Source organism: Sapajus apella, unplaced genomic scaffold (assembly GCF_009761245.1).
Source record: "Sapajus apella isolate SASKATOON/1434 unplaced genomic scaffold, GSC_monkey_1.0 scaffold122, whole genome shotgun sequence".
In the NCBI taxonomy this organism is placed as follows: domain Eukaryota; kingdom Metazoa; phylum Chordata; class Mammalia; order Primates; family Cebidae; genus Sapajus; species Sapajus apella.
The window spans coordinates 8282277-8300436 of NW_022437062.1; the positions used below are offsets into that span (position 1 = coordinate 8282277).

Genomic DNA, 18160 nt, shown 5'->3' on the forward strand with positions numbered 1-18160 from the left:
CCACTGAAGTAACAAACAGAATGACAAAAGTCCCCTGGCCCTTGGAATGTCCGGAGACCCCCGCCCTTGTCTCCACCCAGGAGGTGAATCACAGAATCCCCTAGCCCTTGGAATGTCCGAAACCTTTTCATCCCCATCCCCGCCCCTCACCCCCACTCCCAAGGTGGTTTTCGGGTATAAAAAATCGTGGCACCCTTGTTTTGGCGCCACAGGCTGGAGAGACGTGAGTCCTCTGTGGTCGCCGGCATAATAAATGACCCTGCAATCTGGCATACTTTTGTCTTGTGCTAACTTTCTACGCTCCGGTCAAATACAACAATCACGTGTCTCCCTCTCCATGAGTGGCACATGATAGCTGCTTCTGGCACCTCTCCCTATTCTGTACTTTTTGATTGATAATACATGAGCAACATTCTCCTACATGCTGATCAAAATCAGTGGCTTTTATTTCTATGGTTGATTTTTAAGAATAAAATTATTTTCATGTTTATAAGCCTTTTCATTTTTTCCTTTGTTCATTGCCCACATTTCCTTCTATCTACCTATTTCATATTCATTTAAGCAAATTATTTATGTATGAGATAAATATTTTATCATTTATATCCATTTCTTTAATACTTTTAATTTTAATTTTTTATGCATGGATGCTCTCTTATATAATCTTTGAGTACGGAGAAAATATTCAATTTACATGTAAACCTTAGAATCATGCAGAAAATAATCTCCACATCTATGATAGACATATTTTCAGCATTTTTCTGCCTTTTGCCCATATAAACTTTTTTCATTTTTACATATAATATACTCATACAAAATCTAATTTAGAAAAAATAATGAGAGACAGAGAATAACATGAGAGGCACTCTCCACAATTCTGTTCATGCCAGACCACAGCTGATTGATGATTCCTTGAGCCAAGACCTGGGAAAGCGGCTTCTTGCCCTCTCCGTCTCCTGGTTATTGCAAGGATAGGTCACTTAGCAGGTTCTACAGTGCTTTTCTGGCAACGATTTCTATAATAGATGCATGGCAAAAATAATGGTCTTCTATACTTGAAACAATTTTATAAGTAAGTACCTAACTTCTCACATTAAACTCCACTATTAATACAGAAGTTATTAAGAAATTATTTTTAGACAACTAGAAAGGGTAAAAGAGCCCTCAAAAAGGCTGTTTTTAAAAAATAAAAATCAGCCGCTAAACTATTTCTTTTCTAACAGAAAGCAGCCTGAAAAGCCAAGCTGCAAACATAGATACGTAAATTAGAGGCTTGCAGATGTAAATGCAGGTAACTAAGAGTCAGGTCCACGCCATATGACTGTTCGGGCTCCCTGCTCCCTTTCCTACAGCCTGGTAGAAGCCACACTTGCATAATAAAAGATTAGGGTGGCAGAGCCAGGCTTTTCAATGTGAATGACACACCTAGTCAAACAAATCCCCTGGGACCTATGCAAAGCAGACACCACCTCCTTGAGCCTCCCAATATAACTGACTGCTTTCCCCACAAGTGGGGTTATTCTATTCAGAGCCCTCCTCCCTCTGTGTAGCGGAGCTGTTCGCCTTTCTTGCCTATCAAACTTTCCACTCCATGTGTGTAAATTCATGTTGTTAATCTGCACAGCACGAGACAACAAACCACAGGTATCGCTCCAGACAACGAAGCTGCTTCACTATGCTGAAAATAACTGGAGTGATTTACATGATCTACAATATAATCTGTAGTACTAAATATTTAATAATGTCTAATAATCATCATGAATCTCTAAAGAAAAAACAAGTGAAATAATTTTATGACATTTTCCATGAAACAAATTGGCTCCTTTCTTATCGCTCTCTACCAAATTTGGAGGCAAAATATATATTTATTTATATATTGATTAAATATATATATAAATTTATAAATATATAAAACATGCAATATATATTTATATATGTAATATATATTTATATAATATGCAATGTATATTTATAAATATGCATATTTATAAATATATTTAAAATTTTTTTAAAAAAAGAAATGAGCAAACAAATAAAAATAAATAAACAAATAAATAAAATTTTTAATATATTTTATATATATGAAAGACTACATATATAGTCTTTTTCGCAACATACTTGCAACGTACATTTGGTTTACGTTTTACAGCTTATTAATATCGGCCTAAAATCTTGCTGATGTTGCTCTAACCCATAGAGGAAAGCATTGTAGATGAATTACACCTTTGCTTAAAACGTTAAAGTGGATTCTCACCACAATTAAAATACGAAAAAATTCTTAGACTAAAAGACCCTTGCAGTCACATAAAACTAACCCCTAAATTTCTCATACTTATTCATTATATTTCAACCACTCTGGGGTTTCTTTATATTATTTAAATATAATAAGTTTATTCTCTCATTACACATACTCTCCCACATTGCCTACAAGACAAATGGGAGGTACTCAATGAAAAACAGGATTTGTTAAATGAGTGAATGAATTCCAGCCAGAATTCCTCCTTCTCAGTTTCTCATTATAGAGTCCATTTGACAAACTATATGTCTACTCAATAACCTCTTCATGGAAGTTTTCACTTCCTGGTTGCGAAGGGTATAAATCATAGGATTCATCAATGGAAAGATCACTGTGTGAAAGAAAGAAACCACCTTGTCAGCTGGTAAGGCCCTGAAGGGGCGAGTGTAGATGAAGACAGCAGGTCCAAACATAAGAAGTATAATAATGACGTGAGTGGTACACGTGGATATGGCCTTGCTCTTCCCTGCAGAAGCTGACCTACAAACGTAGCAGAGGATGACTGCATAGGAGGCCAGAAGCCCCAGGAAGCACAGGAGTGTCATCAGGCCGCTGTTGAAGACCATCAGAAGCTCCACCACGAATGTGTCGGTGCAGGCCAGCTTGATGACCTGTGGGACATCACAGAAGAAGTTGTCCAGCTGGTTTGGGCCACAAAAAGGCAAGCGGAGGATGAGGACCACCTGGATAATGGAGTGGACAAAACCCCCAAGCCACAGAGCCAACAACATTGCATAACAGGCTCTAGGGTTCATAACAGTTGAATAGTGTAAAGGCCGGTAGATGGCGATGTAGCGGTCAAAGGCCATCACAACAAGGAGTAATCCCTCCCCTCCTCCAAGGAAGTGCAAGAAAAAGAGCTGAGTGATGCAGCTTCTGTAGGAGATGACCTTCTTCTCAGAGAGGAAGTCCACCAGCATCCTGGGAGCCACAATGAAGGAGTAGGAAGCATCCAGGAAGGCCAAGTTGCCCAGAAAGAAGTAGAGTGGGGCTGTGAGCCCAGGGTCTGAGCTTATAGTGAAAATGATGAGGAAATTACCAGGGAGGATGATAAGGTAGAAAATTAAGATCAGCACAAAGACCAAGAGCTGAATATCTTGAGACTGGGTCAGACCCAGGAGGATAAATTCTGTCACTACTGTGTTGTTTTCTATCTTCATTTCCTCTGCCTATAGAATATCAATCAAAGAGTTTATTTTCAGGAGTTACATCTAGATTATAGTTCTCGAATTAAACACAAGATATGCCACATTTATATTATTCTATCTCAACAATTTCAAAGAAGAAATCATTTCTACCCTTTATGCTTCCTCATTTCATGATGGCCAACACTCTGGTCCTGAAGCTACACTCTTCCTTCTGTTTCAGTCCTGTGCTTCTGTTTAAGTGTTCACTCATGTGAGATTTGAATGTTCCTGATTTGTATGAGGCATAGGAAAAATTTTCTGACTAAAAGAAAGCTTAACACCAGTTATTGAGGTCTTCATATTTTGCTTTGAATGGAGGATGAGCTGAGATTGACAGCAAAAAAGAACGACAGAGCTTTTCAAGGGAACAGAAATGTTCCATTTTTAATTATAATGGTTACATGTATCTATTTTTGTCAAAACTTATTGAGCTATTGAACTATACAGCAATTAGTACAAATTATTTTATATAACTGATACCTCAGGAATTTTTATCTAAAAACTTTGATAAAAGCAACTCTTCTTACCAGAAATAATTCCCTTTTCTCTATAGAACATCAACCAAACAAACTGGTCTAAATAAAAAGACTCTTGATAACACTGGAGAAAACAAAACCTGAGGCTTCTGTGAACAGTGGGCTCCGCATTGACACTGCGCTCATGCCTGGGGATGGGCATGACAATTTATTGGTATAAAAGCAATAATAGGAGAATTTCTACACATATATTATTGTATCCTATTGTTTGAAGTTTTATTTTTGAACATTTTACAGTTTATATAGAATCATGGTATAAATGAATATGAACTACAGCTCAAAAAATGGTTTGTGGTTGAAATAAAAAAATGTAAAAGCTAAAGATCTTGAGCTATAACAAAACACTACAATTTGATGCAGAAAAATATTCCATATGCTTCTGTTACACGGTACATTTGTTTTTAAATAATGTGAAATATGAAATGCAGACAAGAGGGAAAGAGAAGTTCATTAACTGAATGAGGAGACAGCATGTGAGAGGGAAAGGAAAAAAACATAAAGTCCCAAATTAAGAAATCAAAGAAAATATTTATAATGACACAACTATTGAAACATCAAACGATATGTTTTTTTAAATATATCTAATACTAATAGATTAATTAATAGCAGTGGTTTTCAGATATGGTCAAAATTGGGAATTATGAAAGCAGTACCTAGGCCGGGCACTGTGGCTCACACCTGTTATCCCACCATTTTGAGAGGCCAAGGCAGGTGGATCACTTGAGGTCAAGAGTTCAAGACCAGCTCTGCGAAATCCTGTTTCTACTAAAAATACAAAATTTAGCTGGGTGTGGTAGCGGGAGCCTGTAGGTGCCAGCTACTCCAGAGGATAAAGCATGAGAGTTGCTGGAACCCCGGAGAGGGAGGTTGCAGTGAGCGCAGATCATACCACTGCACTCCAGCCTAGGCAATAGAGCATGACTCTGTCTCAAAAAAAAAAAAAAAAAAAAGCAAAAAAAGTACCTTACATCACAGACACATGTATGTACATCATCCAGATACACATGAAGACACACAAACACACACACACAAACACATGTCCTAACCAAAGCAGAAGCATAAAAATTTACAGATCATATCCTTCCTCTTTTCTTGTATCTTTTTTTTTTTTTTTGGCACTTGGCCATTTATTGACCTTAATATTTATCATTCCTTCTGTGCATGTAAAACCTGCTAATAGAAAAGTCAGGAATTCCTCTCTGCTTACTCTTAAATTGTATGCATCTTGCACATTATAACGTAGTTGGTTATTTCACACTCTTTCAAAAACTGAGGATGTATTTGGGTCATAGGAGAAACTTTTAAGTATCTCTGAGATTGGGAGTTATAGATTCTTGTACTGTACCTTGCATTTCGTGCCTAGCATCCACTTCTGTTCTCCTATTGACTGTCACATCTGGAACTCACTACCATCAAATATCTCTGATTCACTGTGCTCCCTTTGTGTACTTCCCTCTCAGCTCTTTTGTCCTACCGATAGTGCTCACATCATGCTCATTATAGATCCAGAGACCAAATATATATATATTCACAAGACAGACATTCCTCTAGGTAAAATGAAGTAACTCTCGGCAAAATAAGAACACAGAAATTCCTGCAAAGACAAGTTTGGCCTTGTCTAACTATATTAGAAGGACCTAACTGTATTAGAAGGACCACTGTCAGTGGAAGCCAAATAGAAACCTGAATGCCTGTCACTCCCTCTACCCAATATTTCAATTTCAACAGAAACAAAATTTTACCTGGCGCTGACAATGCTGGAGCAGCACAGAGGAGGAAAGAGCGATGGGTGGGCGCACACATGTTCCAGCTAACTGCTGCTCTATGTACTGCTCATGCTTAGAGTCCAGGCTCTTGTTGGAAAGTTCATGAAGCAGGTGTTTGGAGGCTTGATTCCCATCCACAGGCACTAATTCACTCATTTTTCTTTATATTTCCTCACGTTTCCTTTTAAAATATTTATTTTATTATTTTCCATTCCTGTCTCACTAAATATTTCTACACTTCATTTTTTAAGTTATACTTTTAGACTTGAGTTGGTTTCTTTTTCTCTATTTTATCTTCTTTTTCTCCCTCATGTTTGTTCTCTAATGATTCCCCTTGCTTTTATCTCTTTTGTTTTTCTCCTTTGTTGCTTTTACTTTTCAACGTTCTTGCAGTTTCCAATAATTTTTCCACTCACTCTTCTTGTCCTCTCATTTCTCCTTTATTAGATCTCATGCTTGCCTTACCATTAATTCTGAGAAGCATCACTATTGTTTTCTTTTGAAACAATGGTAAGGACAGCACATGAAGTTTCTTCACTCCAATTGTTTTAAGGGTCAAAAATAACTAACTCACCTTTCAGTACTAAATTACTTTCCTTAAACAGTATCCTTTTTAAAATATACTATGTGAACACTTTTAAATTATTTTCCACTGCCTCAAATATGTTGTCTGTTTGTAACTAATCTTACTAAAAGTGGCAATATTTACCTTTATGCTTGAAAGAAATTTCTCATTAATCTACTGTACCAGCAAAAATATATTTTATAAACATCCCCAAAATAAGAATAAGAATATGATGTCTATTAATACGGGCTATCTAGTTTGTAACCCATAACATATATAATATCTAATTTTTTTGTGTTCTGAGAAATGTGGATGAAGTTAAAGAGCGTCATCAAATCATTAACAGATACCAATGTTTATAATGCCACAATTTCGTAATGGACGTCATAGAAAAAGCCCTTGTTTAAGCATCTGCCTAACTGAGTTTAAGTTCTTCATCCTGCAATTTTTTTAACCCTGAGATCTTGGGAAGGTCACTCATCTTCATTAGCCTGAGTTATTTTATCTCACTGTGTTGATTTACACATATAATAAGATAAGAATGATACAATAAGTAGCATATTGAAATCTGACTAAACCAAAATCAAATCAGGAAAAATGTAGATATTAAGAGGAACTTTAGTTTCTAAGAAGTAAAAACATAATATAGATCCTCTGTCCCTGCCTTTGAAATGAGTTTCTGGGGTAAAGGCAGCTGTGTAAATGTAAGAGACTACCAGAAAAGAATTTATGGAGGTTTCACTTCAGGCAGCTGTCAAAGCCCAATTGGTATATGGAATGACTATTTGCAAAAGAACCTCTCATCCCAGCAGGTATGCAAATAGTCAAAGATAGTCTCCTGCAAAATTATGAAGTTGGTAAAGATTTTCTTTGCATTCTAGCATTTCTGCATTGGCTAGATTTCTGTTTCCTCACATCTTTCAGTTAATAGATATAGGTTTAGGACCAAGTATAAACATTCCCAAGGCAATGTTAATAAAGGCTTTATATATTCCCAATAAATGAATTCTAAATATTAGGAGAAACTGGAGCTATATTATTAAGAACAGATAAAAGGCGCTACTGTATTATTGAATTCAGATTTAACATATTAATCTATTTCTGTTATAATTCTGATCTTTGCATTTCAAGGCAGCAGATGCCCCACCTGAGATGTTGCAATATCTGTTTCCATTTCTTATTTATGTTCCTTATAAATATGAAGAATGGCAAAAAACATTTACCTCCTAGTAATCCAATGCTCCTCTCACACAGCAGGTATCACCTCCCTCTAATAGAAGGAACAATAACTGATTTTTCCTGACTTCATTCTTAAATATCTCTTCTCACAGAGGAATCTCTGACACTTTGAAATATGCAACCAATTTGTGATGCAATGGAGAATGTACTTTGGGAATTGGAAGGCTAACAAAACTGCAAAACATTTTCCGTGGGAATTGTTGGAATGCCAACAAAATATAGTCAAAGAATGAGACTAGAAACGTTATACATAAATAGTCAAGTAGATACGATTTAAAAGTCACTATGTCACTTCTAAGTTTTAAAATCAACGTTCAATCAGTGACAGAGATTACAAAATAGCCAGCATGTTTTATAGCTTCATGTGGACAGAAAGCCAAAAGAGGTTATTTTATTTCTTACATTACTATTTTTTAAGTATATAATACTTTGATAGATAGATCATTGATAGATCAAGAAAGGAAGTAATGTGGTCAGGTAGGTAGTATGTTAAATTCAATATATTCTTGATGACAAAGAAATAGGCAAAGAAAAATAAATGATATTCACAAATACCCTTTGACATATTCCTTCTTAGAGAGACAAACTGCATGTTGTAGGACTAATTCCTCACAAAGAGATATATTCTTAAATATACCCTATTGTGGTCTTGGCATTTGTTGACAAAACTATTTTTTAATTAAATATTACTAAAAAGAAGAAAAGCTCTGTGTGTAATATATACAGATAGACCGAAGTATAGAATATTATATCAAAAAGATAGCTATCATTTCTGGGTGAATTTTATATTTTTATTTTTCATGTTATATTTTTCTTCATTGCCTGAATTAGTTGTAATAAACACATCATTTTTATAATCAGAATAAAAGTAAATCTGTATAAAGACTAGTACATTGAAGTATAACTGTCCCAAATCTTAGTTTATATAATGTTATTTTCACATACTTCAGTTCTGTCTTTTTCTAAACATGTTTGTTGTTGCTGCTATCTTACACAGTAGATGTTTATTTAGATTTACCCACATATTTGCTATTCCTTTTCTGATGTTTCTGATCTCCTATCTGCAATCACATTCTTGTTTCAACCACATCACTTTAAACTTCTTTCATTGATTGTGTGCTTGTGGCAAATTCTCTGTTCCTGTTTTTCTGAAGATGCTTTTGATTATATTTTCACAGAGATGAAAACTATTTTCTCTCGTCATAATATAACTCTTCTCTGGTTTACATTTTTGTTGTTAAAGAAGTGAGATCAGCCTGGCGTGGTAGCTCATGCCTGTAACCCCAAAACTTTGGGAGGATGAGGTGGGTGGATCACTTGAGGCCAAGAGTCCAAGATCAGCTTGGCCAACATAGTGAAAACCCTTCTCTAGCAAAAATACAAGAATTACTCGAGTGTGGTGGCACAGGCCTATAATCCCAGCTACTCGGCAGGCTGGGGCAAGAGAATCACTTGAACCTGGGAGGCGAAGTGTTCAGTAGGCTGAGATGGGAGGGCTACAGAGTGAGAGACTCCACATCAAGAAAGCAAGCAAGAGAAGGAAGGAAGAAAGGAAGGAAGCAGGGAGGGAGGGAGATTATCCTCGCCTTTCCCTTGAAGAGGAAAGAAGAAGGAAGAGGAGGAGGAGGAGGAAAGAAAGAGACAGAGAGAGAGAAACAAAGAGAGAGAGAGGGAGGGAGGAAGGGAGTGGTGGGGGAGGAAGGGAAGGAAGGGAAGGAAAGGAAGGAATGAGAAGGGAGGGAGGGAGACACATTATCCTTACTGCCTTTCCCTTGAAGATGAGCTCTGCTTTCAAAATCTGCTTGGTTGTCTTTATTGTTCCACTACAATGTGCCCAAATGTGCATATTTTTGTTTTTTATTGTTTTGTTTGTTTTTTTGGTGGCAGGGTCTGGCTCTGTGGCTTAGGCTGATTGCAGCCTCGATCTGTCAGGCTCCGTTGATCTCTCACCTCAGCCTGCAGAGTAGCTGGGATCACCATACCGGCTAATTTTTTTTCCTTTTTTGGTAGAGACTGGGTTTCGACATGTTGTTGGGCTGGTCTCAAACTCCTGGGCTCAAGTGATCTGCAGGCCTCGGCCTCCCAAACTGCTGAGATTACAGGCATGAGTCACTACACCTGCCCCCTAAATGTGTATTTTAAAACATTTATCCTATTAATATTTTGGTAGGATTCCTGATTATGAAGTTTGGTGTCTTTTATTAGGTTTGAAAAAATTGCAGCAATATTTCTTCAATATAGCGTCCACTACATTTTATTTATCCTCTCCTTTGAAATTCATGAGATATATTTAGATCTTCTTTTTCTATTTTCAATGTCTCTTAGTCTCTTTTATACCATTAAGTCTTTTCCCTGCATAATTCAGTTATGCTAAGTTACTGATTCTATCTAATTTACAATTAAATACATTTGTTGAATTTTTCATCTGAGTCTGAATTTCTCCTTTTCTTAAGATTTTCTGTTTATTTTTACAGCATCTTTATCCCTTTTCATATTTTCATTCCTTTCTTTGTTTTTCTAAACATATCAAACCTACTTAATTGCATTCTATATCTCTTTTGTGGTTTCGATCTTTCTCCGTGTTGTTCTGATTCTCCCTCACAGAGCCTTGCTTTATTGCATATTCACTCATTTCTGACTGTATATTCTTACTTCTTGAAAGTTTATCTGTAGAATATTTTGAGTCCTGGAATAAACATAAGAACTTCCAGAAGATATTGGTGTTTCCTTCTGTAAAGAGACATTCCAACTCTGGAACCAGAAACTTTGAACAAAATTATTAGCATGCAGTGAACAAAATGATCAACTTGCAATAAATTTCAAACAAAAAATATATGGGATCCCACCTGTGTTTCATTAATTTTTCTTTTTTCTCTTTTGCATTTTTGAGGTGGTGGGATTTTTTTGAAAGTTATTTTATACTTCCCTAAGAATATAGCCTTTGGGACCTCAGCTAGTTTTGGAGTATATCACTGGGTGAATATACCATGGTGTGAATCCTGGGATTTGTCTGCTATACACCTGCAGCCCTACCTCCAGGCTTGAAAACAGAACATAAGTCTTCACAATGAAAGCTGATTTCTGTTCATTTATTTCTCTGGGTTCCTAATTTTATAATATTTTAAAAGATTTTTATCCAAAATGTCTTTTTTTTTCTTTTTTTTTTTTTTTAGTGAAAGATCCACAGGATGGAAATGGAGTACAGTTCCATGGTTTCTGCATTGTCACAGCAGATAGCACTTACACAGTTCTACCTTGCTTACCTCAGTTTTAGACTTAGGTTTATAGTTTAATAAGCCAATATTATATTAAATACAGTAGCTCCCTCTCATCCACAGTGTTGCTTTCTGTAGTTTCTGTTGTCCATGGTCAACCTCAGTCCAAAAAGTGTTACATGGAAAATTCCAGCAATAATCAATTCCTAAGTTTTAAATTATGCTTCATTCTAAGTGGCATGATGAAATCTCAAGCTGTCCTTCTCCATCCTTCCAGGGAAGTGAGTCATCCCTTTGTCCACTGTATCCATGTTGTACATGCCACCTGCATGTCAGTCACTTAGTAGCCACCTTGGTTATCAGTGAGACAGCATCACAAGTGCTTGTGTTCAAGTAATCCTTATTCTATTTAATAGTGGCCCCAAAGTTTAAGAGTAGTAATGCTGGCGTATTGTTATAATTGTTCTATTTTATTATTAGTTGTCATAAATCTATTAATGTGCCTAATTTATAAATTAAACTTTATCATAGGCATGTATGTATAGAAAAAAATAGTATATATAGGGTTTGGTACTATCCATGGCTTCTGGCATCCACAGGTGTCTTGGAACATGTCTTATGTGGATAAACACCACATGTTCTGACTCATAAGCGGGTGTTGAACAATGAGAACATATAGACACAGGGCGGGGAACATCACACACTGGGGCCTATTGGAGGGTGGGGACTAGAGGAGGGATAGCAGCGGGTGTGGGGATTGGGGAGGGATAACATTAGGAGAAATACCTAATATAGTGACAGGGGGATGGATGCAGCAAACCACCATGGCATGTGTATACCTATGTAAGAATCCTGCATGACCTGCACGTGTACCCTAGAATTTAAAGTATAATAAAAAATATTATGAAAAAAGAGGACTACTGTATAAATATACATACATACACACCCAACCTTTTGTCCTAGTCACCTGGCTGACAGAAATTTGTTCTCTGATAATTTCTTCAAACGAGGTCTTAAAAACAACATTCTCGCCTGCAATCCCAGCACTTTGGGAGGCCAAGGTGGGCGGATCACGAGGTCAAGAGATCAAGACCATCCTGGCCAAAATGGTGAAACCCTGTCTCTACTAAAAATACAAAAAAACTAGCTGGGCGTAGTGGCGCACGCCTGTAGTCTCAGCTACTCAGGAGGCTGAGGCAGGAGAATTGCTTGAACCCGGGAGGCAGAGGTTGCAGTGAGCCGAGGTCACACTACTGCACTCCAGCATGGTGCCTGGTGACGGAGTGAGACTCTGTCTAAAAAAAAAAAAAAAAAAATTCTCTGATTTTTATTGCATATTTAAAACTTCGTGGCCTTTTTATTTAAATGCCACTTTTGTGGCATATAAAATCTGAAGATTACACTTACTTATGTAAGGAATTTGTATTGTCTTCACCTGTGCCTCTATTTAATGGTGATTATATTTTGGAACAATGCATGATAGGCCAACTGGCCTGCTTCCAATGGAGGTGGAGGGTTTATAAACCTTGTTAAAGAAAATCCCTGAGAAAAGAGATTGCCAATGATATTTGTTTTTTTCTTTATATATTGATATGTTTTTAAATTTTAATGAATATATATTATTTTAGTAATTAAAAAAACAAAAGAACTTTAATTTTGTTTGAGCAATAAAGCTGTTTTTTAACCAGATGTAATAATAAAATTTATTAATATTGAAATTAGCAAAAAGCCAGAAGATACATATATGTTCTCAGACTTGGATTCTGAAGTCTCACACAAATCAGTGATAACCAAAAGTATAACTCCAATATAGAGCTAAAGATAATTTATTCAATCAAGATATTGCTTTTTTTTTTTTTTTTTTTTTTTTTTGAGACGGAGTTTCACTCTTGTTACCCAGGCTGGAGTGCAATGGCTCGATCTCGGCTCACCGCAACCTCCGCCTCCTGGGTTCAGGCAATTCTCCTGCCTCAGCCTCCTGAGTAGCTGGGATTACAGGCACGCACCACCATGCCCAGCTAATTTTTTGTAGTTTTAGTAGAGACGGGGTTTCACCATGTTGACCAGGACGGTCTCGATCTCTTGACCTCGGGATCCACCCGCCTCGGCCTCCCAAAGTGCTGGGATTACAGGCTTGAGCCACCGCGCCCGGCGATATTGCTGATTTTAAACATAGTAGCTCAGAAGCAGTTTTGAAAAGAAGGTGGAGTAGGAGAGACTAAAAAAAAACAAAAGACATTAAAAGACATTTAAAAGTAACCAAAATAAAATGTAGGCATTATGTAGGGAAAAGGAATCCTGAAACAGATTTTGTATTTGACTGCTGAGAATACTGAGCTATTTGGAAACAATATTCAATGAGATAAGATTGCATATGAGGTTAACACCTATTTCTTCTACACTAACCTGCCTTATCCCTGTTCATTATTTAAGTCAGAGGTTCTCAACCTGACAGAGTTCTTTATTCTTGGCACTATTGACATTTTGGGCCAGATAATTCATGTGGGTGTCAGGGGCTGGGGGCTGTCCTGTGTATTGTAAGATGTCTAAATAGTACAAGATGCCAATATACATCCTCAGTTGTGACCACCAAAAATGTCTCTGGGCACTTCCAAATGTTCTCCAGTGGGTGAAATTGCTCTCAGTCTTTATTCCAATCATGTCCTCCATGAATCAGGCTCAGTTATTACTTAATAGAGTTTGCCACAAGTTCCCCTTTTCTTCATTGATACTAGTTTATAATTTCAGATAATATTCCTAAGTAAGCAACTAGCTATCACACTACTATTTTTATGCCTTTTTCTTCTGTGTATTACTAGCCTCCATATTTTCAGTAAATATCCTTCTATAGTACAGCGTGCCGGTGTTTGAAGAGCATATAAAATCAGTGGTCTCTTTCTCAAGAACATCAGTCCTAGTTTGATGAAAGATAAGTGACAAAATGAATAGAAGTCTGGCTAGCTCAAATATAGAGAAATGACAATAAGATGATATAGATTTAGAAATATAACTCATCATTTTATCATATATATATATATCTTTTCTCATGCTGTGTCATAAAACATTAGAGAAGTCTACTGTTATTCACTTCCAGGTGATGAGAAGTCAACTCAAAACATAACATCAATCCGTGCCTTTGGGTTCCTAGAGGAAAGGTAACATAATATTGAAGATAGAAGGTTATCATAAGGAAAAAATCCCAATGCAAAAAATAGCTTTGTGTACCACCATTCCATTCTATGCATCCAGGGTACACTGGGTCTGGCACAAATTACTTCCTCGATTAATAAATAAAATCTCTGTAAATGAATAGTAACTCTAGGAATAGTAACACCATTTATTTTTATATATTCATTCCTAATGTTGACAAGAATCTAATTAACTTAAAATTTAGCCCATATTACAATATCAAATTTAAAAAAGAAGACTAAAGCTTAATACACCCAATGTGTTCTTGCCCTTCAATGAAAAGAACACCTAGTTTTGAAATTAAAAACTTATATTTAAGTAATAAACATAAACTATTATATCAAATGTTCTAATCTACATTCTGTTCTAATTTTACATTTTGAAGCATGGAAAGTAAATGAGCTTTTAGTGCCTGAGAGGAGGAAATCAATCCTTAATAATTCTCTAAGGGATCATGGGAACCAATACATCTAGGTCTCTTCTATGTGCACTAAAATATGGCTTCATGGGAAAGAACTCTGAATTAAGAGCTAACAAAAGCAGCACCCTACCAATTAAGTTTAACATGAGAGGCAGAATTAGCAATTATGGAAAACATACAAAAGTGGCAAAGGAGATAATATTTTTTTAAAAAAATTACACAGCTAGATGTCTACCAATCCCAGTCAACCTAGAACCTTTTCTCCCTAAGCCTACTTTCACTCTGAAGGATTTAAATAGGGGCTGGCTATAAAAATTGCTAGTTGCCTGGAGGATTCATCTGGAATGAGATGAATCTTGTGTAGCAAGCAAATTACACCGCTGCTTTGAATTCATAAAAATTGTTTTCATAATGTGATAAAATTTTGAGTTCTGTCTTCAAACTGTTGAATGGACACCACCTGAAATATTAACTGAAATACCTTGTATAAATGAATCCTCATTTTCCATTATTAACTCTGGGAACAAGAGGATATAAAGGACAAATTATCTTTTTTTCCAGACCCAGCAAGATGGTTTACCAGATACCATCCCACTGAGCCAACACTAAAACATGACAACAATATTTATTTGCTAACTTGAAGCTAGCTGCATTCATATGCTTGCCATTTACTTTATATTTATAATAAACATGTCTCCATGTCTTATTTTTATTTCTCAACACATTCTCCTCAGAGGCAGAGCCTCTGCAGAGTATTACTCAATAAACAATTGTGAAAATGTACTTTAGCAGATCATTATTATATCTCAAATTCTAATAATGATCTGTTGGGAATTTCAGGGTGGGTGTGAGTAAATTTATTTTCATCTTAGTGCCTCTATTTTGTCAATATAAAGGGGAATTAATAGAGAAAACTTATAGTAAAACTTTAAGAACACAAATCAAAGGAGGAAGTGAGTGCAGCATTATTACTGCAAATACTTTCTGCTTTATGACAATGATCCTTAGGAGGACTATAAAATGTATGATTTATCTTTCACTTCTCTTTACACAAAATATATTTGGTGACCAACTTCCTCATGGCCGTCTTTACTTCCTTGTTTCTCAACGTGTAAATAATGGGATTAAGTAAAGGGAATATCACAGTATGAAACACAGACACCACTTTATCTAGGGAAAAAGAGTCAAATGGGCGAGCATAAATGTAGATGGATGGCCCAAACATTAGCACCACAATGGTAATGTGGGAATAGCAGGTGGACATGGCCCTGTTGGTATTCTCACCTGAGCCTGTGAGTTTCTTGAGCATGGCCAGCAAGAAGGCATAGGACATTAACAGAGCAATGAAACACACCACAGAGATCAGACCACTGCTAAAGATCATCACTAGCTCCTCTGGGAAGGTGCTGGCACAGGCAATCCGGACAACCTGTGTGATGTCACAGAAGTAACTGTCTAACTCATTGGGCCCACAGAAAGGAAGTCGAACAATGAGAGCCACCTGTATTATAGAATGAATGAAGCCTCCCATCCAAGAGAAAGCCACCAGGATATAGCAGAGACGTCGATTCATGATAGTAGCATAGTGGAGGGGTCGGCAGATAGCAGCGTAACGGTCAAAGGCCATCACTGTGAGCAAGAACATCTCTGACGCTCCAACAAAGTGTAAGAAGAAGAGTTGTGCAATGCAGCCACCAAAGGAGATTATCTTCCTCTCCACAAAGAAGTCTATGAGCATTTTAGGGGCTGTAATGGAAGAGTACCAAATATCAAGGAAGGCCAGATTAGCCAACAGGAAATACATAGGAGAAGTCAGATGAGGGTCAAGCCTGATGGTGCAAATGATAAGGATATTTCCTGGTAGGATGAACAAATAGAAGGATAGAAATATAGCAAATAGGACTAGTTGGACCTCCCGAGTCTGGGATAGGCCAGTGAGAACAAATTCTGTCACTTTGGTGTAATTTGCAGTTGCCATTTCTTCAATCAACTTTTTTCATAATATAGCTATGAAAATTAAAGAAACTATAATTAGTCCACATAGCATTTAACTAGAGTTATATCACTGCTTTCCAATTGTCTTATGTTCCCTGTCATTAACAGATTGCATAAGGATACATTTGGTTTCCCATTTTTTTTTGATAAACCAGGAGGGAGAGAATATATGATGAACTTGTAAATTAGAAACATTAAAACTATATGAAGTGTGGCATATATTTGAAACTCAAATCTCAGCTTGTTAACGTTAAAAATCTTACTTTTCATGAAATTCAGCAATGCACTAATTCTTCCCCCAAACATCTACATTAGTAAGAAATATGTGCAGCTATTTCTGAGTATAGCCAAATTTTAGAGTGGTTATCAGAGACGTAGCCTTTTTTTCTAGATCTTTTTTTGTTGAGAAATCTTGCCAACCTGAAAACTTAGGCTTGCAATCTAATAGCACATATCCAGATCTAGAAATATTTTAGTTGTAATGCATAAAAGAGACCCCAAAGCTACATGAGTAATGAACGGACATATTTTTCCATAACTAAAACCTGTACAGCTTGATCCTTGGTAGCAGGTAACCAGTCACGATATATAGCTATGCAAGGCCCTATTAAAAAATTCTTCTAGCTGTGACCAGATGCATCAATACCTGATACTACACTGACTATGAGATTTGCTCACCATTTCAGGAAAGTAAGTAGAAGGTGTAGTGATCTGAGAAATGGGTATGCTTGCTACCCAATTTGACCCTGAGCTGATCTGCTCTGCTGTTTCAAGCTGACAATGAGAATAATACTATTCTTAAAATTTTGCTTATTGCCCTGTATTGAACCTGACACCACTAAGTAGAACAAAACTTGTCAAATAAAAATGAAATGAACAGCTCACATTACCAAATATGCTTTTCATTAGGTAAGGTTAAAAACTGTCACACCAAAGTCAGTTTTGCTCTAATTAACAGCCGATACAAGAGTGTTGGTTTTTTTCTGCAGATGCGATATTTTATGACATTGCCTCTCTTATTACTTAAAAAATTAAATATGAAAAAGAGTTTTTAAAAAGTTAAAGTTCTGTAAAACCAAATAGATGTGACTGTGTCCAAACATTTATGGGCACTATATACACTACTGAGTAAAGAAACTAAATGTACCATTTTTGGAACCTACTGGCTCAATTTGTACATAATTTTAACAAACGTGGATAAATGACTTTCAGTATCTTATAGAATCGTTGTATTTTGAAGAAGGGATGGCTTGCCACAAGCAGACACAAAGGAAAAAAGGCCAGTGTTTTTCGGGAATCTGGCAGCAAGAGGAAGAAAAGTAAAACCACTCAGAAAGTGGGCAGTGTGGAACTATTTAGAAAAGGGATCAATTTGCCCATCTCCATAAATTGCCCAGTGTGGACCTCAGTGAGTTAATTAAGCATTAAATAATAATATAGGAAAATTTAAAATTTTATTTAGGAAGATTTTAATGGAAAGAAAGATAATAAGTTTATCTAGAATTACGTATTTCCTAAGATTCCAAAAAACAATGATTTTACTATACTTACCTGAAGAAGGCAGCTCATAGCGCCATAGCTAATAACACAACAGGCATAACTATATATACTTGTTGTGCTATTTGTTATGAAGGCTATAAGTTAGTTATATACTAACTCATTACATTCACTATAAGTTAGTTATATACTAACTCATTTAAGTGAACTATGAGGTTCCAACAATCAATTTTCTACCAAAAGCATCTCAAGTGTGA

General features: G+C 36.3%; 2 protein-coding genes across 2 annotated transcripts; both read right to left on the reverse strand.

Moving 5' to 3' along the window:
* Window positions 1-2144: 2144 nt before the first annotated feature.
* LOC116538801 (olfactory receptor 4N4) lies at window positions 2145-3538 on the reverse strand. The gene has a single exon (XM_032261348.1). The coding sequence runs from the start codon at window positions 3451-3453 to the stop codon at window positions 2503-2505; it is 951 nt and encodes a 316-aa protein (XP_032117239.1). The 5' UTR covers window positions 3454-3538; the 3' UTR covers window positions 2145-2502.
* An 11909-nt stretch (window positions 3539-15447) lies between these two features.
* On the reverse strand, window positions 15448-16389 carry LOC116538802 (olfactory receptor 4M1). The gene has a single exon (XM_032261350.1). The coding sequence runs from the start codon at window positions 16387-16389 to the stop codon at window positions 15448-15450; it is 942 nt and encodes a 313-aa protein (XP_032117241.1).
* Between the last annotated feature and the right edge of the window lie 1771 nt (window positions 16390-18160).

What these genes read in the sequence shown, in the direction of transcription:
- LOC116538801 (XM_032261348.1), bottom strand. Translation starts at nt 3,453, where the DNA reads ATGAAGATAGAAAACAACACAGTAGTGACAGAATTTATCCTCCTGGGT.
- LOC116538802 (XM_032261350.1), bottom strand. Translation starts at nt 16,389, where the DNA reads ATGGCAACTGCAAATTACACCAAAGTGACAGAATTTGTTCTCACTGGC.